This window comes from Suricata suricatta, chromosome 3 (genome assembly GCF_006229205.1).
Source record: "Suricata suricatta isolate VVHF042 chromosome 3, meerkat_22Aug2017_6uvM2_HiC, whole genome shotgun sequence".
Classification (NCBI taxonomy): Eukaryota; Metazoa; Chordata; class Mammalia; order Carnivora; family Herpestidae; genus Suricata; species Suricata suricatta.
The window spans coordinates 42020888-42042954 of record NC_043702.1 but is presented as its reverse complement, the minus strand read 5'-3'; the positions used below and the strand labels follow the sequence as shown (position 1 = coordinate 42042954).

Below are 22067 nucleotides of genomic sequence, written 5' to 3'. Positions count from 1 at the left end.
TAGCATTTCTCAGGACAGTCTTGATGAGTACATCAGCTCAGATGTAGCCTGATTCAATGATTATTTAATAATGATATACCTAAAGTCTATTAGAATGTTCACACAAGGATTAATTTTGTTTTCTTTTTTCCCCTTTAGTAAAATAAAACAGGGTCTGTTACCTAGCTTGGAAGATTTGCTGTTCTATACAATTGCAGAAGGACAAGAGAAAATACCTGTTCATAAATTTATTACAGTAAGTTTTTATATTCTTCTATTTTAAACTTTTTGAAAATCAGTAATACTGAATCAGGATACAGGAATATTGAAAGTAGTCTTAAAGATCATCTGACATGTAGATTCTGACTGACACTGTTTCTCTTATTATGTTTTCAAATTTTCATCATGCTCATTTCAAGGTAATCAGTGAAAGAAAATGAAAGAAACAATGAAAAATTTGTCCAGAAAGTGGGTAATAGTGATCCTTAAATGCCCATATACATATTCAGGTTCTGGGTAGAAGTTTTTATATCCAGGAATAAAAACTTATAGTTGGAATAAGCATATACATTATTTGCACTATGTATTTACAAACTCTTATTTTTTTAAAAACAGGCACTCAAATCTACAGGATTGCGAACGTCTGATCCCAGGTTGAAAGAGTGTATGGATATGTTAAGATTAACTCTTCAAACAACATCAGATGGTGTCATGCTAGACAAAGATCTTTTTAAAAAGTAAAAATTTCTGTCAAACCTTTAATGGTGATTTGCTATGCTATATGGTGATTTTTCTTTTAAAACAAAATTGCATCTTTGAAGGCCAGTGCTTCCTGTGTAACTGAAAAAAACAAGGGGGGATTTATAAACATCAATTGTTTGAAGAACGTGGTGCACATAGGTTCTATGAAACACAGGGGCTAACAGTAGACTTTCTTTGAAATTGCTCTACAGACGTGAAGCCATGGGTGTTGCAGTTTCCAATTATCTGGAAATTCCATTCAGTTTGAATAGAGCACACTTTGTCTTGTCACAGCTTAAATCGATCTCTAATTCATATGCATGTCTTATAGGCATTTTCAGTGTGATCTCTGTTTCTTTCCTACAAGGTGATTTAAATGACATCATAAAATGAGAAGGCTTCAGACAACATGTATTCCTTAGATTCACATATCCCCATTGTCTGCTTCTCTCCTCTCTTCAGACATATTAATACATAGGCTTTTGACTATTTTCATTGCCTTTAAATTATTTAAAAACCGAAGATTTTGGAGATTAATGCCTTGATTTGGTTGAATGAGTATGTTTATTTTGATTTTCCTGTATTCGCCTATTATTTTAAACTACTAAGAGTTAGGTAAAAACCAGTATAAAACTGTAAACACTACTGTAACACATTGGCTTTCTCCAGACCATAGGCTTACGTTGAGGTAGATACAAAGAATTCCAGCATCTACCGTGAAAGTTTAGTTTTATGTATGTATGTATTTTTTATATTCTTTTATATTTTTTGGGGGGCTGGATGATATCTAGATATCTCCTGGAAATATCCTAGAGTATTAAGTCACTTGAAGGTATAAGTATTTAACTGAGGTCCTTCAGAGTTTCCTGGCATGCTATGAAGCACTGCCGACAGTTTTGGATTCTTGTCTTTTCACTACAAGGTTCTTGATTCTGTTAACTCAGCTGACCTTATAGAGATTTTAGGTTCGCTCTTTTAGGAATTGGTGTTAGGAATTTTTTTTGAATCATCAAAACATGTTTCTTTGTGGAGGGGAAAAAAAATAAGTCATTTCTTGTTAGTTGTGCCTTTGCATTAAAGATTATTATATTTTTAGTGTTCATAAACTGTGCAAAGTACTCTTGATTATGGTGCCTTCTGACAAGTTATTTTGGTATATCTAAGAATGAAGTTGTCAAAGAGACGGTAGAGAGATCTGTTAATAATAAGTATGAGGATTGTTTTGGAATTTGAAATGTAGGCAGTATTTTATGCCTTTTTAGTACTGTTTAAAATTTCTTGTGCTTTATAAACATGTTGGTGTGTTTCTATGAAATTAAAAGTATCTTAAATATACTGATTACGAAGCAGGAAACATCATACAATTTTATGTCCTGATTATACTAAAGAATAACAATTACCATTATTTTAAATGCTAATCTTTAAAATTATTTTAAATGATGATTTTTTTTTTAATTGATGATTGTAATATAGGCAGTTCCCAATTTGACAAATGCTTAGTGCTATATATGTGCAGGCAGTAAAAAAGTCTCAGTCTGAAGGCATAGCGATTTCTGTTTTCATCTCTACAATGAAGTGATTCAAAACCTCTGTTAACCTTTTCAGGTCACCTTAAAGGTGATTGCTCCAGAGAGGTTCTTTCTTCCTTTTTTTTCCAAATAAGTTTTATAGCTTAGTGTTGCCTTAAATAAATTATCTCATCTCCATGCAGGTGGGAATGAGATGTTACAGTGGAATTCATTTTCCTAGAGAAATAATTTATAAAGGTAGCTAGGCTTGGTTGAAGTCAGTGTGTTGATTTTCGCCTAAGAAACATTGTTGATTAATATATTTAGCCTTTGATGGTAATCTGAGAAATAACTATTATGTATGACTTTCTTTTACTGTTTGGAGCATAATCTGTTTGAAAGTTGGAGACTGCCTGTACCCATCTAGATTATTAATTGTTTGTAATGCTAATAATCCTTAAAACTGGAAGTGGAAAATTTTGTTGAAAATGAATGCATTATTTATTTATGCATTTTTAACCATATAAATATTAGAATTATTTTTATGTGTGATCAGAATTTTTTGATCTTTTCTGTTTTTAGAGGAAAATGAGTGGTAGTCTTTTGCATTTGTATATTGTTTGATTTTCTTTAAAAAAAATCACATTATGTTATTTTACTAATGAAAAATTGTGAGAAAATTTCTAAAGCATGTTACTTACAGTTAATCGTAAACACGAAGATGATGATTATTCCCAATTTTTAGATGAACAAACTAAACAAAGTATAAGTAAGATGTGACTTGCTGAAAACCGTGAGCTTTTCCTCCGCAGAATTCATTTTATATAGGATTTCTAATTCTCAAGTTCCATTCATGAGAACTATATAAAATAACTTCAAAGAAAAACATTATTACCTGTAACGTTCATCAGTTTGTAATAGACACTCTTTTGAGTGGTAAGATTGCCTGCTGGCCACAATAATTCATCGGTGAAGTCAGTCAACACAGCTTTACCAGCACCTTCTGATAGAGGGGGGAAAACAACAAACTAGTTTTCACTGACTGTACAGTTTTGTTAATTATAAAGCTGCTTTTTAAAAGTGCTGATTGATTTTAAATAGTTGAATAGTTAGTAGTAGGTTAATAATTTAAGTTTGTTCAGCAGTGCTCATATTTTTTCATGTATAACATGTTGAAAAATGAGGATTTATTTAGGTTTGATACAGATACAGTGATTTAAGATCAGGAATTGTCTTTTTTCTGCTGAGAAATATGTTCTTTAGTGTATGTATCTTATAAATCTCATGTACAAATTGAACTGCTATTTAAAACATTAAATATAAAATCGGCACACTTAATTTTTGGATTAACATTGGAACTATGAGAAAATAATTTATCAAAGTTTATCGAAGTGCCTGTTGTCTCTGAGATGCCAGTTATTTCTATGTCTATTGGTTAGTAATGGAAATTAGGACAATAATTTTTTCATGTTGTAATTCCATTTTTATCACTGGAAAATCAGTATTTTAAGTCAGTGTTTTAATTTTATTGACAAAGCTACATTCTCTGAATTTTTTATTAATAGTTAAATCTATTAAAAGTAAAATCTAGCTTTTAATTTTAATTTGATGATTCATTTAGAACAATTTTAATTGAAGTATTGACACACAAAAATTTCTCCATTTTGTATTTATAATGAGTGAAAGTTATTTACTTGAAGGTACAGTTTTCTTACCTGTAAAGTGAGGAAATTATCTTTCTCAAAGTGTTGATGTTTTCAGGGTTCAACAGATGAATATTACTTGAAACTTGCTTTTTTTTAAATTGACAATTTAGTTTTTTTTCCTGTCAAAGAGGCTGCTAATAACTATATTAGCATATTATTTACCTGTGAGGAATCCAGTTATATAAATAACTTCTCATAGTTAGTGGTTTGACTTTGTCTTAGTGAGTTACTGAGAGTCTCTTAAGGAAATTAGCTTACAGTATCTGTTTGGCTATAACTTATTTACAAAACTCTTCTTTAAGGTTATATTAATATATTTTCTGGCTTATGTCATTTTCTCTCATCTTTTTAAATAGTTTATAACAACGAGACCTTTTATTTTACATTGTATTACATATCATATAGTGAACAGTAATATGATTTAACATTTTTGTTAATTCATATAATATAAACTTAATTACTAGTTTATATATAATTTTATTTGAAATGATATTTTTACAACCATTTGAATAAGTATTCTAGTCTGACTAAACAAAATTGACTATATCTCCATTTGTTAGCTTAGAAAGACAGGTTTTTCAAACTAATTCAGGGAAAATATGTTAAATTACAAAAACTTCAGGATTTTTTTTGTGAAATACTACTAATAGTTACATAGGAACTAAGGGATGTATATCTGAGGTTACTGCTAACTACTTACTAGTTAAATAAACAGGATCTCAGCTGTGACATACTGAAGTCCAGTTTTTGTTAATGAGAGCATTCATGCTGAATGCTTATCAACTCTTGTAGGCTTAAGAATCTTGTCTTTAGATGCTCTTGATATTTAATCTGGTGGAATGCTCTGCTGTTTTCATCTTTGACACAATTTTTAGGCAATCTAATTTATTTAACTTGTTCAACAGCTTACAAGCAACTGCATGAAAGATTGCTTGAGGGAAAGAAAAGGAAATGATCTAGAAAGTATAATTTTTATAGATTTTAGTTTGTTGTATATAATGATGAATTTCATTCTTGTTTACATATTTTCCTAATTAATATTATTATCACCAAGTATACTAGTATTTGAAAGGCACCCAGTCAATTAATTTTTTTCTTACATTCCACAGATGTGTTCAAAGCAACATTGTTTTGTTGACACAAGCCTTTAGAAGAAAGTTTGTCATTCCTGACTTTATGTCTTTTACCTCTCACATTGATGAGTTATTTGAAAGTGCTAAAAAGCAGTCTGGAGGAAAGGTAACATTTTTGATGTGAATATTTTCCTAAACCTGTTATTCAATAAATTCAGCTCAACTTGAAGTATAGAAATTAGAGTTATAGAGTTTTCTTGTGTTTTACTAATTAAGAAATTTAAGTTAAGTGAAGCTACTGGATTAAATTCTTTTAAGTTACTTTATATATTCAACTTTGTTCTTTGGGCTACAAAGAAATCTTAAGATTAAGAATTCTTTTTCATTTTCAGATGATTGAAATGGCTATGAATCTTTAATAAAAAAGTAGCACTAAGAATATCTATACATATGATGTCCTCAGACATTAAATGTTTCTAGTTTTAAAAATTCTCTAACTAAAATATGAAGGGCTATTTTATTTTTTTTTATCTGTGTTGAAAGTTTGTACTGAAAGCCTGCTATCATAACTTTGATTACAGAAATTCTATATATTTGCCTTTTAAAAAATCAAGTCTTAGTTTATTTTTTTAGACTGTGCTTTTCTAGGGAGAGAGAATACATTGGAAAACATATAGGATGATGGAGACAGAGAAGTCAGATAATCTCACCTATAATCCTCAAGTCTCTTCTGCTCTTAGTTTTTTTGAATATTATAAAAGGTAGACCACAAAGCACTGAATACTATAAAATAACTTAGCTAAATTGAGGTAAAATTTTTGGTTAGAAGAAATATTATTTGCGTGTATTCTGTTATTTTTTTCTGATATTTTGTATAGGTTGCGGATTATATTCCTCAGCTAGCCAAGTTCAGTCCTGATTTGTGGGGTGTGTCTGTGTGTACAGTAGATGGACAAAGGTGAGTTTATTTCAAATTCATGAACCAACTTTAAGCCTTAAATTTTGCATAACAGTGAGCATGAGGGTGAAAGGAACATCTTCTGTGATGGAAATTAGCCATAACATGACAGGAATTCAAGAACATAAGTTTAGATTTTAATTTAATTTCTAAAGACTTAACTGAAATAGTCTTAAACTAAATTTTATGAGACATTTCATCTTTTTTACAATTGTAGTCTTGTTATTTGAGTCTTTATTGGTACCTGCAGTTACAGTTTCCTTAGGAAAAGCAGACTTGTCAAACATGAAATTCTTCACTAATGAACTGACCACAAATGAAATTTGTTCCCATTTCTCAGCTTAACATTTCTCAGCTTAACATTAGTCACTCAGCTTGTTCTCTTTGTTTCTCATGCTCCTAATGTAAGTGGCATGATAGTTATTACTGTACAATATGATGATAGTTTATTTTCGCCTATCACTTGCAAAGTCAAGAGACATTTGCAAACTTGTAGAATCTCATAAGTTCATGAAAGCGATCTTTGGGAAGTGTTCATGCTGTAGGCACAGCCACTGACAAATGAGGATATAAAAGAATTATAAAAAGGATAATGAGGTGAAGGCACTTCAGAGAGAGGGATTTGGTTTTAAAATCAATGAATTATGTGAGACCCTTTAAAAATTGATAAAGTTCTGGTATATATTTTCAAGAATGACTTTTTATTATGCTGTGGATCAGTCATTAGGATTTATAATTGTGTTATAATTTGATTTTGTCAAGTCTGAAAAAATTGTGCCAAAATAAAAAATTAGTTTTTTAAAAATTCATATGAAGACTTAGCTCAGAGTTATAATCTTTGTGTTTTATTTATGTTTTAGTTTTTACTAAGTATTACTTCCTTTTTAAAAAAATTTAGGTTTATTTATTTATTTTGAGAGAGAGAGTGAGTAGGGGAGGGGAAGAGAGAGAGAGGGAGAGAGAGAATCTCAGGCAGGCTCTGCACTGTGAGCACAGAGCCAGATGCAGGGCTTGAACCTGGAACCGTGAGATCATGACCTGAGCCAAAACCAAGAGTCAGGCACTTAATTGAGCCACTCAGGTGCCTCGTTATTACTGCTTTTTTAATTAAAATATAACTTACAAAAAATAAGGTGTGCAACCCTTAAAGATTTATAGCTTGATGAATTTATATCAGAGATGTAATTTTCTCCTAAATTTTGTTAAAACTACAAATCATTTAGCCTTATAATTCCTCATCTTTTTTAAGTTAATATCCCAATTATAGCTTTTCCTCCAGTTATTAAATTTTTTATTTACTAATATTTTTTACTAATTTTCTTTCTCAAGTATTTACAGTAAAAAGACATATGGCTTAGTCCATTCATTCTTAAGGTATCTGAGGCCCTGAGTTCTTCTAATATTGGAAGAGGTAAAACTAATGACTAAGTTTTTGAACTTCTAGTTTGTTGTTGTCTCCATTGTGACAAGTTTTTATCCTAATTTGGGCCTGTAAGATGTGCTAAACAGTCATTATGTGTTGAATTAAATGTTGGGTGCTCATAAATACATGAGAAGACATGGCTTTATGCTTACGGACCAAATTCTAGTCGGGAGTGATATATTTGTATTTGGAGGAAATGGTTTATCAGATGATGGGAATTTTTATGTTTGGAGGAAATGATTATAAGGCTTGCACTTGCAGATGAGTTTTCTTTTTTCTTTTTTTTTTTTTGAAGAGCGAGCACAAAAGAGCATGTGTTCATGCATGTTCATGAGCATGGGAGGGGCAGTGGGAAGGGTGAGAGAATGTTAAGCAGGTTCCATGCTCAGTGTGGAGTCTGATGAGGGACTTGATCTTACAACCCAGAGATCATGACCTGAGCTGAAATTGAGAGATGGATGCTTAGCTGACTGAGCTACCCAGGCACCCCTGTTTTTTCTCGTCTTAAAGATTTTGTGTGTGTAGATATGATTCTTTCAGTTTACTTATGTGGAAAATTGTAAAAGTTGACTTTGGACCAGAACATATGTATTTTTATTTATTAAAAAAAATTTTTTTTAATTAACTTTTGAGAGAGAGACACACAGAGTGAGTAGGGGAGGGGCAGAGAGAGAAGGACACAGGATCTGAAAAAGGCTCCAGACTTTGAGCTATCAGCCCAGAGCCTGATAGAGGCCTTAAACTCACAAGCCTTGAGAGATCATGACCTAAGCCAAAGTCAGATGCTTAGCTGACTGAGCAACCCAGACACCCTAAACATACCTTTTTTTAAATCCAAAGGTAATAAGATAGGCTTTTGTCCGGTTTTAGAATGATTGTCAAGTTGGGCTTCTACTATGAATTAGAAATTATTCATAAACAAGATAGGAAAATATTATATACTTTTGTTACCTATACATGTGTATTTATTTTCCATAATACACTTAGAAGAGAGGTGGCCCTCTGATGTTTCTTAGCCCTTTGATATCTCTTCTCATCCCTTTTTGCCCAGCAGTGGTTATTAATAGTATCCAGTTTCACTGTGAATGAATTTCACTCTAAATGAATGAGTGCCTGGGGCTTTGTTGGGGCAGAGTTCAGGGCATCTGGGATACCCGGTGACTAAACGTTATAACAGGGTTAGTCAGAGGTCTTCCATTTTTTAACCTACTCTATACTCCTATGCATCCCAGTTTGGTGACATATAAAACCTTCTTTTTCTGTTGTTTAGAAGTGATAATGGTGATAATGATGACATTAATGCCAGCTTCAGTACACTTTATAAAACTGGGTGCTATTTCTTTTAACAGGGCTGGAATTGTGTGTAGATATGGATGAGGCATTTACAGGCAAGGTTTCAGAGAATGGTGTTGAATCCAAACTGATCTCTGTTTAAAAACTAATAGCCATGGTGTAATCATGATGAAAGCTGTGAGTGAAGAAGTGGTGACTGATTTCTAAAAGGGCTAGTTCATTTTTTGTGATTGAATACCGTAGGAGTAAGGAGAGCCATACCCTCTTGCCCCCTGGAAAATTTTCACATTATTTAGTAATTATATAGTCCTAACCATTTTATTACCTGGTACTTGTAAACTTTTGCCTATTTTGCAGTATTCTTAAAATTTATATTTATTCTTTAATATCCAAGTAAACTTGTGGCTGAATTATGGGAAAACCTTTGTACATTAGAATTAACATGTAAAAAATAACTCCAATTATTTAGATATCTTTCCAGTTGATACTGTTTTTAAAATCTCCTTTTAAATAGGCATTCTATTGGAGATACCAAAGTTCCATTTTGTCTTCAGTCCTGTGTAAAACCTTTGAAATATGCCATTGCTGTTAATGACCTTGGAACAGAATATGTGCATCGATATGTTGGGAAAGAGCCAAGTGGATTAAGATTCAACAAACTGTTTTTAAATGAAGATGGTAAGAAAAAGAAACACCTCATTTTCCTATTTAAATCTCAGAAGTTTTTTATTTCTTTTGAAAAAATTAAAAGTATTAATATATTTTTTCATTTCTCATGCAATTTCTGTAAAACCTATAAACCTGTTAAAAATGTATTTTTAGGCTTCTCATACCATTGGAAATTGGGCTAGGGCGAAGATGAGGGCAGGGAGTAGGATTTTCACTTCATAATTATAGGAGAATGTCTTTTAGTAAAATCTCAGAGTATATGGGATTTGATCTAAAATAATTCAGTGATTATAATTATATGTTGGTAATTCTTGAGGCTAACTATAGGGTGTTTGTATTATATTCTTTCTGCATTTCTATATTATATATATTTGAAAACTTCCAACATAGCAAGTTTTTATGGTGGTCCTGGTTGAACTAATGAATAATTGTGCTTTTTCTCTTTCATAACATTTAATATTTGCAAGAACCATCTTGCATTAAATAGTTGGATAACTAACAAGTCTTACTACTTAATGGGAATTCAAAAGCAAAGTGGGAGAACAAAGGTAGTACTTTTGATCTGACAGAGATTTTAAATCTAAACACCAGCCTACATATTAGTCTCTATATTTTAGTCTTTCAGACATAATGCTAAGTTCCTTTTTTTTTTTTTTTAAGTTTATTCATTTATTTTGAGAGAGAGAGAGAGCATGTGAGTGGAGGCGGAGCAGAGAAAGGGAAAGAGACAGAATCCCACGCAAATTCCATACTGTCAGCGCAGAGCCCAGCGTGGGGCTCAAACTCACCAACTGTGAGATCATGACCTGAACCAAAATTAGGAGACGGAGGCTTAACTAATTGAGCCTCTGCCCCACCCCACTAGGTTCCTCACTTGTGATAAGTTAAGACAGAATTAAAGAATAGAATTTAAGGAATTCTGGGGTTGCAATAATGGTTGTGAGAAAAAGTTTTTTAATGAAGTTAAAATAATGATATTTTCTTGTGTTTTTCTATTTGTTTTGGGAGCTACTACATTTTCTTACCTATTTTACCATAATCTTTCTGTCTTGATGCTACATTTGATTTTATGGAGATTATCATAAACTAACAATTTCAGTAAGGACATCATATGCAGACGCACCTTATTTGTCAAACCCATGCAGATTTAATATGGAAATAATTGATATTTTTTTCTGTTAAGATTAAACATTTTATAGGAAAAATTAATATTTTCCTATGTAAGTCAGTATAGAATTGATTGATTTTGAGAGGTATTTAAGAATAGAAGTGAAAAGATAAAGGATTTTGAATGTGAAGAAGTATTTGAGAAACAAAAATGGGCATGGAGTAAGTGAACTTAACATTATAGTAAAATATTTTGCTCTGTACATTTATGATTTTAGAAATGATAGTATACTGATAGTGATCTATAAGAAAATCAAGATAAGAACTCAGGAATGTAGCTCTGGTTTATAATAATTGAAATATGAAGATTAAAAAGAGGTTTTACCTTGATATTCTTTGACTTTTTTCCAAGCCAGTACCTCTACTTGAGCAATACCAGGAGTCTTAGAAGTAATGGGAAAATGAAGGCCTCACTATACCATTCCTTTCCAAGTTCTGCATAGGTTCTATGCTTTAGAGTTTAGGTTTCAAACTAGCCCCAGCAAAAAACAACTTGTAGATCTTTTTCATATTTAAAACTTCAAGAGTTGGTTTATGGTAAAATTATACACTCTGTGTATGACTGTGGTCTGTGTATCTAGCATTCTTATAAAATAAAAAAAATAAATATATTTATATTGTCCTAGCTTTATAAGATTGTAGTAAGGTAAAATTAATATGAATATAATGAATAAAGAAATTACAGTACTCTTTTATCTTAGAAAGAAAGTGTGTGAGTGGGGGGAGGGGCATAGGGAGAGGGTGAGAATCCCAAGCACAGGGCTCTGTTCCCACAACCCTGGGATCATGACCTGAGCCAAAATCAAGACTTGGGCCCCTAACTGACTAAGCCACACAGGTGCCCTGTAGTACTCTTGTAAGATCAGTAGTTTTACAATGCTTTACAGCATAAAAATGTTTTATTCCTGTGGTGGAAAGTTGGCTAATACTTTCTGTCACTATTTATAAATGAGGAAATCAGTTACTCGATGGAGATACCAATTTGGGAAACAACCATTTCCTAGTAAAATCTTTTTTTTCTCTTATAGTACAAATTAGGTTAATCAACAAATACATATATAGCCTACTTACCCTATATTAACAGCTCTGGAGGGTAAATCGACTTTGGTTCTTAGAGTAACTTATCTAGCTAATACTAAAGGATATGGGAAACAATTACAAACATCTAATACATAGAGAAAAAAGACAGACTTTTATAAGTGTGTAATTGACAGAAGCCAAAATATATATGTTAGTTTATATTGTAAAGGATTTGAGAAAGAAAAGGAATTGAATTAATTTACATGAGAAAGACAGGACTGAATTGTATATACAAAGAACAAAGTTTGGGTGGCTGGGTAAGTGGGTGCTGTGGGATTAAACCATATATAGAATATACTTTAATTTTTGTATGGTTCTTAAAAATTCCAGTATAATACTTAAAATATAAATACTCATATTGAACTGTGAAATTAATACTTTTTAGTTCTTTACTATATGCATTAGCAACCTTTGACAGCCTCAGTTATGAGCTTCATCTTTGTAAGGTTCATATTTGCTTAACAGTTTAAAAAGCTTTTGCTGGTACAATATGAAACAACTTTCTGCATGTTTTGTTTCTTTGGAAAGAATAAATATTTACTAAAATTAAACAGTTTTGTGCCTTCTAATTAAAAGTGCCCGTCAATTTCAGATGCTACACATGTCCATTTTGTTATTATACCAAGCTAATATATGCCGTTACTTCAGGTGGTAGCTTTTATTAATTAGCTTAAATTTTATTTCTGTTGTCATGAGTATTTTTAAATTAAAAATTCTAAGTTGAACCTTTTACCTCTTCCCTCCTCCCTACAGTGGAGAAGGAAACAAGGAGATTCACAGTGATAGGTTTTAGACTGAGGTTTCAGACTGCAGTATTGCTGGTGTTATAACATCTGGTGTATTTCCAAATACTGAGGTATCTGTCTTTTGAGCCAAAAGCAGAGAAAACAGTTGCTTACATCTGAAAATTGCACTGTCATACCATGAAATGCATTAGTGTTCTTTGAAAGATCTTCTTGAATGCAACCTATGTGGTATTTGCGGAATTTATGATTTAGAAAATACTAAGTGCACACATTTATGTGGTACCATTTGGGACACACATGTTAGCTGCCTCTTAAGGACCCAGAGCCTAAACATGATAATGTCAGAAAAAACCATGAAAGGACAGACACATAAATGTCTACCCAAATACAGGTATGAACTAATTTAGCACAGCCTGATTTCTGTATTCTGATTTCTGTCTATATGTTGGGTTTTTTTTTCCTTTTTCAGATGAATAGTACTAGAAAATACTTGTTTTCCTAGCTCCTTCTTGCCATGTAGTACTATTCTTTTACAGTAATTATTCTCATTTTGTGTGATCTCAAGACAAAGCAAATGTCTCTTAGCAAGATTTGGAATTTGGGAAATCTTGATTGTAAATACTCTGCTATTACACTAAATTTTAACATTTGGAACTAATCATCATCATGGGTAACCCAAAATGTAGAGTGTTTAAAGCATAGCAACTGAATCACATTGTTGATCTTACATTGAGGGAAATTGGTAAACTGTAAGTTACCTAATTTTTTGTCTGTCTTTTTTAAATTAACGAAAATTATAACAACTATATTGGGAAGTACTTTATATGCCAGATAATTCACCCATTTACAGTGTACAATTCAGTGGCTTTTAGTATATTCACAGAGTTGTGCAGCCATCACCACAATTCATTTTGGTTTTTAATTTTTATTATTTGAGAAAGAGAGAAGAGAGAGCCTGAGCACATTGGGGGGGGGGGGGCAGAGAGAGAATCCCAAGCAGGTTCTGCACTGTCAGTGGAGAGCCCATTGCAAGTCTCAAACTCATGAACCGTGAGATCATGACCTGAACCAAAGTCAGATGCTTAACAGACTGAGCCACCCAGGCAATTTTGGGACACTTTTGTCACCCCAAAAATACCCTGTACCCAGTGAGTACCCATTTTGATTAGCAGTACCCATTTCTCTTCTATGCCTGGCAACTAGGTATCTACTCTCTGTTTCTATAGATTCTGGACATTGAATATAAATGAAATACTATGATATTTGGTATTTTATGACAGGTCTGTCTTACTTGGCATGTTACTTTTAAAGTACTTGCGTGTTTTGGCATGTATCAGTACTTCATTTTTTAAAGAGTTGCTTAATAATATTACCTTATATTGGCAATATTGGTAATAATACCATATTTTGTTTATCTGTCCATCAGTTGATGGGACATTTGAGGTTTTCACTTTTGACTGTTATCAGTATTATTCCTGTGAATGTTGGTGTACAAGTATTTGTGCATACATATTTATTTCTCTTGGTTATATACTGGGAATGGAATTTCTGGGTCATATGGCTACTCTTTGTTTAACAGTTAAAAACTGCTAGGCTGCTTTTTACAGCTCAGTTATTTAATCATAGGTTGGTTCATCTTACAGAAGGTAACCTGCTTAAAATTTAAGGAGGCTAATAATGTAGCAATGACTTAATAATCTATTGGATTTGTCAAGTTAGATAAGAACTTGTTTCCTCCACCCCCAAATACGTCACTACCACAAACAGATAAATTAGTAGTTGTGCTTTTAAGTGAATGTTTTCAGTGCTTTAAGAGGTTTGTGTTTGGCATTTGTGCAGTGCCATGAATGGAATCAGTTGAGATTTGAAATTTTATTTGTTGTAAGAATTAGAAGAGATAGGATTTGGGATGAATTGAAATTTTTAAGTAATTTTTTAAATAAACATCTTAATTGTCAGGAAATATAGGAAGAACAGAGAATACAATTTAAATCCCCTGTAATATTTTTATAATAGCTATACCCCTTTATAGTATTTGTGTTTTCTTTTCTGCATATGTATGTGTATATACATAAAACAAAAATAAAGCACTTTTAAAAAGCAATTGTGCTTTTCTCGAGGCTGTTTTTATAGTAACCTTATATGAATGCCTAAGGGTGTGCTGAATACATTTAAGCATTTTATGTGTGTTAATTCATTCAAGCATTAGGTTTCACTGGGGTGTTGGTGCTATTTATTACTCCTAATTTACAGTGAGGAAGTCGAGGCACAATGAAGTTGTTACTTGCTCAAGGTCAAGTAAATGGTAGAGTTAGGAAATTTGGTTGTACTCTTATAATACTATTCACTGCCTTTCTACATGAAGATTCTACATGAATCTTTGTTTTCCTACATAATTATTATGTACATATGTAGACATATATATTATGTATAATTATTATGAAGTGTATTACTGGTTTGATAAATAAGTGACTAAATGCATTCCTTCACCCTTTCATCCCCTCCGCCAAAAAGAACTGTAACAATATCTTACATAAAGAAAATAAATACATGTTGATGAGAAATACCTCTGCATCATGGAAAATGATATCAAATATTCAAAATAATGTTGTTGTTTTTATATTTTACAGATAAGCCACACAATCCTATGGTAAATGCCGGAGCAATTGTTGTGACTTCATTAATAAAGGTAAAATGTTGACAATTCCTTTTAACCTAGTAAGTTTTTAAAAATAACTAAGGCATAAAGATGAATATTGGATTATTTATATAGAACTGTGAAAAGTTTTGGTGTTAAAAAATTAATCTTATGGTAAAAAGTTAAGATTCATATTTACTTCAAAATTAAAAATGTAATTTCAAGGACAAAATTTAAAACAGATGACTCATTTTAAGAGTTACTCAGTTACTCTTGGCCTGAAGATCTGGCAAAAAAAAAGAAGTCTCTGCTGAACAATAGGCAAAGAGGTTATTCTTCCGAAAGTTCTGATATTGTTTTCTTCCTTTTCTTTTTGGCTCTTTGAGAATGAACAGATGTAAACACAATTAAAAGCATTTAACTGTTTACTGTTTTTCATCAGCATATGTAGGAACATTTGTTCTGGTACTTTGTGTTAAGTAAGACAAAGTACATTTACCCTTGAATATTCTGAAATCCTTTCTACTCAGGAGCTACATTCCAATTTTCATTGAATTTCTTTCATTTGTTTTGCTTATTGTCATAACTAAAATAAGTAAGACTTATTCCAATTATTAAGTTATATAATTTTTCTTATGCTTTGTTTTGCATTGTATGTTTTGATTGTTTTAGTGTCTAGTTTGCCTTAATAATTGGAAGCTCTGTTGTTTGGAATAAGTATTTGAAAATGGTTTTATTGTGTGGTACTATTTAGATTTTTTTAATTTCTAATTATAAATCTCATTTATATTCAAATATATCTCATTTATGTTTGGAACATTTATATACTTTCTTTAATAAATCTATGCCTATCTTTTCCAAGCATGAGAAAAACATAACTACACGGCTTTTATAGATGCATTAGTAAGGATGTGATACCCTGTTACACAAAGAGTGCTTAGGTATGAATTATGCCCTTGGCCCAGTTAATAAAAATATATCTAATTTGTATGCTAGAAATCCTCTCCTTCATGAATTTTATATATTCATGAGAAAAGGCTTTAAAATAGAAGACTACTACTATCATAAGCATTATGTATGTTTAGTTGTTATTTGGGGCACATATTTTGTATTTAGCCCTCTTAATCCTTGTAACTAGTGAAGTAGATATAATAATCAGGTATTAATTTTTAATATAACTAATTTTAATAGGCTCTGGAAAGTTATTTTGCATATTACAATATCTAAGTATTTATAACTTTTACATAAGATAAAAGTTGTCAGCTTGAGGTAATAGTATTTATTACAGAAAACCATAATAAAGATCTGTATGAGGCACAGCCCTTTCCTTCAGGTAGCTTACCTTGTAGGGTGAGGTAGACACAAATAAGTGGGCCCTTACAGTAAAATCCAGTGAACATTGCAGTGAGAGAAAAGTCTAATTAGTAATTGTTTATATTTGAACAAGTTAATTTAGAGGTAAGGAAAGTTATAATAATATAATGTATGTGTTAATGCTTGATGAGAAAACCACTACAATGGTTCCAAACCTTTTTTGAGTCTTCCCAGGAAAATGTTCACATACTATAATTTTCTATAAATTTTGGGGAATTCACAAACCCTTTGAAGCTGATCCATGAATCCCAGTTTAAGAACTCTTACATTGAAGAAAGATTAACATAGCACACCGAATAGTATTTTCAGAAAAGGGCGTATGTATGTATATAACTAAAAGAAGCCTTCCTTAACTGCATGCAATTAAACATCTTCTGTTTAATGATTCATGGGTATCATATATACTACATTGAAATGCTGCATGTGAGAAATGCATGTCTGGTCATAATCACACCATCACCTTATTAGTTTTACTTACCATATGTAGTCATAAGCCATGAATGGTACATTGAGCCACATTAATGAACTTAGAAATAGTTTTTTAAAAATGCATACACATAAGTGTGGTTCAGTGTCCAACAGTGCAAAAATTTAACTGAGTCATCTTGTATTTATAAATTTGATCAGTGGTTTTAAATGTGTAAACATTTTTAATTTACTGGCAAAGTTGAAAATAAGGCTTTGGAGTATAGTTCATATTTAAGATCACTTTCTTAGACTTTTTGCTTTGTTTTTAGAAGTATTTCACAAGTTTCTTTCTTTTTTCTTTTTTCTTTATTGAAGTTCATCTAAGTCTTGGAGGGGTAAGCCTTATATCTCTCTGTAAAACTGCCCCAAGATGTAATACTTTTCATAGGCTGTTTTTAAAAAAGAATTCAGAGCTCCTCCTCTAAATATCTGTATGTGATCTATGCAGTTGTATGATCACAATATTTATGAATTGGTAATCGAAATTGAATTAGCAAAACCATAGCTGAAAGAGTCTTCAGGTCCAGCTTTCTTGAAGGTGCAGTGAGGAAACGGAGACTAGATAAGGGCTCGCAGCAGAAGAGCTGGGCTTGAGCTCTCCTCATTTGTTTGCTCTTCATTAGACTTCACTCTGCCATATTTAATGTAGGTGTTTGCTGTTTCTTTTGATAACGTCTTTTCTTTACCTAGCATTGTTATATTGTCCTAAAGGAAAAATTATATTTTTAAAATTTTAATTTGTACAAATAATAACTTATTGATTTAAAAGTCACATCTAATATTTAGTGGGTGTAATATAGTTATTCTTTGGACATTAGTCAGTGCCTACTATCTGTAAAGGAACTAAGCCTTTTCTCAAGGAGCTTGCATTTGAATACCGAAAGCGTGGATATTTTACCATGGCTATTAGATGTGAATTTTGTATTTTAGCTCTTAGTTGATGACTTTAAAGCTATTTTTTTCTTTCAAACTTAAACTTTATTATGGTGCTATTTAAACATTCTCATCATGTTAGTCTTCTCCCACACACACACACACACACAAATTAAGTAGAGTCTTTAGTAAGACTCTTTATTTCTTAATTTTGTAGTATTGATATTTTTTCCTTGTAGGATTGGAGATGATCCTCAGGAAATGGGGGAAGAGGCAGAGCAAATGTTCAAAAGGATTAGCAGATTGTGGAAAAAAGGAGGATTTGGACAGAAGGAACCTGTTGCATAAATTCTTAACTACTAAACTTATAGGAAAACTCCAATATTTAAAATTTTAAACAAAGCTATCTAGGTAAATACCTTCAAAAAAAAACCCAAATGTCATTTTGTACTTAAAATGCACATAATTTTAAAAACTATAAAAGTAATATTCTTTCTTTTTCTTTGTGGTAACTACTGAACTTAAAGGAGTACTTTTTGATGTAGTTTGTTTTAATCTGATGATAATATGGTTACTTGATTTAAAGGGAAAAGTACATAATTTGAAAGGAGCACAGTTACTCTGGATGAAATAGATGTATACTTACATAATTTTTTTCTTTGCAGTGGTAAAAACTTCAACTAATTTAGTTTAAAAGTTTAGATCTTGTAACTTGAGGGTTAGGGTGGGAAAAAGAGGAAAACATACTACAATATAATTGCCATAGGTCTGCTATTTTATTTTATTTTAGATTTGTTTATTTACTTTTGTTTTTTTACTTTAAAGGTAAAGAGTAAGTTACACCATCTTCTGTGTTCATGTGTTTTTATTCTAGTGGTGCTTTCCAGTTTTGGTCATTTAAAGAAGTTTTTTTTTTAATCGGAAGTATTTTTAAATTTAAAAAATCAGATTTTTTTCCCTCTCATTAAAAAATAACTTAATCATATTTCATGAAAATAAGATGACTTTAGTTAGTATGTATGTAGTGCTCAGTTTAGTTGTGTTAGTAATTTGTTGGACTTGTAAGCCACACTTTTAAGTGGTTTGTGGCTCTGGGGAGTACTGGATGATGACTTGGACTTGGTAATTTTATTGTAGTATTGTTTTAGTCATTCCATGTTTATACCAGTTGGTTTGAGATTTTTTTTGTTTTTTGTTTTTATGAAAGGCAGATAATTTATCGACACCAGAATTCACTTTTCTCTTACTTTATATTTAGGGTTAATCTGTAAAATACTAGATATAGAACATTTTTTGCCTGTAATTTATATTTTAAATCTTTCAACTATTATTTTGCTTTAAAGCGTATTCTGTGGCAAGAGTAAATTAAATGTAGTCTATAAATCATTTTTCAGTTACCTCTTTTTGCCTCTTTTATATCCTCTTTTCTCTGTGATCTCTAATTTTCAATTGGCTTTTACACCTCCATACTTTATGAATGGAATCGAGTGATTTACTTACACAGTAACTCTGATTAATGCATTGACTTCAAATGAGTCATGTTAATATTAAACTTAGTAGCAGATGTCCCTATTACAGTAATATTTTTACCTGTGTTTTAGTGTATACTACATAATTCAGTTCAGGAGTATGTTGTTAACACAGGTTCTAAAAACTTAAGTGTAGTTACATTAATTCTTTTAAAAAAAATAGCCAGTGTTAAAAAGTCAGTGCCTCTTTATCAGTGTTTTCATTCATAAAGTTTTCTTCAATGAAATGGAAATTATTTAAGTTAGTATAGGTATCTTTACAGAAAAATTAACTTGTATAATTTTCTAGTCTCAGGATCTGATTACTAACTACCTTTTTCAGACAAACTGTGTAGTTTGCTTTTTAGAAGTCTTCTTTAACATATGAAAAGTTCTTCCTTAGAAACTTCCTTTATCTCTACTTCCCCAATTTAAAAGTAAATAATCAGTCACTCCTCACAATCACAGTGTAGTTCTTTCTGCCCATAGGTCCTGTCCCCTTGTTTTAATAAAAACACCTTTTCTCAGGGGGGAAAAAAATTCATTTGGTGAATGAATTTAATAAATCATTTGGTAAAAGGATTTTCTTCAATTTATTAAATTTTACTACTGTACTTACCTATATATCATTGTAACTTTTTCTAAGATTAAAATAACATAAAACAGTGGTTGTTCAGTGATTTAAAACTAGGATAAACATATCCCTGGTTATGGGAATTTTTTTCCAAGAGATAAAGGGGCATTGATAGTTTTAAGACTATCAGCTTCCAAATCTCAGTTTTCATATATGTCTTTCTTAAAATTAGTCTGCCTTTGGTCCACATTTCCTCCTGTTTTTCAAAAGAAAGCATACTTCTCATTCATACCAATTTTTACTGTGGTACAATGTTTCAGATTCTAAAAACCTCTTGGGCATCAGCAAAAGAGAACATTTTGAAATTTTGGAGTCAGTGTTGCTGAGGACATGAACCATCATAATAAGTGGGAACAGCCCTCTTGTATCCTAGGTTGTTTCCAGGTCTTTCGTTTCAACAAAATGGACAGAGGATCTAATCAAGTTGTTAGTTATTAAGAACATGAAGTGTAACTTTTAAGAATGGATTGCTCTGTGACTTTTATATGTATTAAAACTATGTAAAAGAATTGAGTGATATTGCTATAACAAAACCTTTTTTATTTCTGTCTACTCATCTGTTGTCAGAAAGACTTCTTAACTTGTACTTCTGTAAAAATTTTAAATAGGAATATAATTAATCTCTATTCTAGCAATAGAAAATATCCACTTACACATGAACTAATTAGAAATCAATTTCTATTTCAAAAGGAACAGAATATTCTAAAATAACAGTTTTGTAAATTAACATACGACATTATAACAAATAAACATTTTTTCTTTAACTTTTTTATGAAAAATTTCAAACATACACAAAATATGATAGTGTAGCTAGCCCCCATGGACCCATTCCTGGCTTCTAACTTTCATAGTATCTTGTCCTCCACCCCTCTTTACCCCACTACTAGATGATGATGGATTTTATTTTTACAGTTTGTATTTTTGCTTTTAGGGGGGTTTACTCTATTTTGTATGTGTATTTTTTCTGAGTAGGGTAGATAGTAAGAACAAACATTAAACAAGTGCTTTTACATTTAAATGGGGAAATTTTGGGGAGAGACTTTCTTGGGTCAACAGAATCAGATAGTTTATTTTACTTCTTTATATAATTCAGACATTTCAAGTAATCTATCCAAAATGTTTTATGATTGACATTGTTAAATAACAATTTTTTAAAAACAGGTTAGAAGAAAACTTAATTATGCTTTAATTTAGTAAGCTACGAAGTAGATCAAGAATGTGACCATAGTCTAGAATTGAAAGTTCTTTTTTCTTTTTATTAAACATGACAGCTTAATAAAGAAAATTCGTATTTGTTCTGTAAGGCACAGTTTAGGTCACAGAATGAAAGTTCAGTATAACTTGCTTATTTTACGTTGATAAATTGTATTATGGTAATTATCCATGTAACATCCCAATGCAAATGCTGACATCCTTTTCCAAAAGAGTTGTTTTTTTTTTTTTTTTTTGTGCTTTTTCAAAGGTTAAAAAGGTTTTTGTGGTTTAAATGTTGTTACATATTTTACAGCATTAGGATCTATGGAATATTTTGACAACTGCAACAGTTCAATGAAGTTGGTAATTTCTTCTTTTAATTATTTTTCATTGAACAGCTTTGGAGTTACATTTCTACATTTTGAATTCTGGTGTATTATAAGGAAAGGAAACTTAAGATATGTCAAAGGGCACTTTAGAGAAAATACATAGATAGTGATTACAATATGGCTGTAGCTAAATTACCCATCATTATCTCGCTTAAGCTTTGTTAATGCCTAATTTTGATGAAATAGTGTGGTGTTCTTTTCAGCTACTGATTGTATATGTGATTGGCATTCTTTGGTAAATAAGTTGATTTGTAAGGTTTCACAGCTTATCAGCCAGATCTTAATCCACTTGTAAAGTGGAGAATGAACCTGACTTTATTCAGTTAAATAATTCTTTGATACAGGTTTTCCCCATTATAATCAAATTTTGAAGTGTAATGTTTTGGCATTTTTGAGGGTGAAGTTTAAAACTTTTGTTTTTAACATTTTAGTAGTCAAATTATTTTAAACCTGTTTTAAAAATTAGAGATGTATTGTTTCTATTGGGTGCATATCACCAATCAATACGTTTGATTTCAGATCTACATCTTACTGCTTTGTAAACTTCGCCGAGGTAAAAATGAAACCATTTGGCTACTTGAACTGATCTACATTACCTAGATTTTTCCTATTGACATTTGCAGTAGCTAACACGTCAGAAATAGAA

At 31.3% G+C, this 22067-nt stretch overlaps 1 protein-coding gene across 6 annotated transcripts in view; it reads left to right on the top strand.

Annotated features, from left to right (window-relative positions):
- Positions 1 to 22067, top strand: part of GLS (glutaminase) — an 81161-nt gene that overhangs the window by 13878 nt on the left and 45216 nt on the right. For 3 of the 6 annotated variants that reach the window (XM_029934219.1, XM_029934220.1, XM_029934221.1), the window contains exons 2-7: positions 139 to 235; positions 595 to 716; positions 5044 to 5173; positions 5886 to 5965; positions 9196 to 9359; positions 14974 to 15032. In XM_029934219.1, the coding sequence (XP_029790079.1) occupies positions 139 to 235; positions 595 to 716; positions 5044 to 5173; positions 5886 to 5965; positions 9196 to 9359; positions 14974 to 15032 (652 nt within the window). Of the gene's footprint in view, positions 1 to 138; positions 236 to 594; positions 717 to 5043; positions 5174 to 5885; positions 5966 to 9195; positions 9360 to 14973; positions 15033 to 15559; positions 18108 to 18129; positions 21396 to 21940; positions 21975 to 22067 lie in introns of those variants that run through there. The other 3 variants (XM_029934222.1, XM_029934223.1, XM_029934224.1) reach the window with 3 other exon arrangements.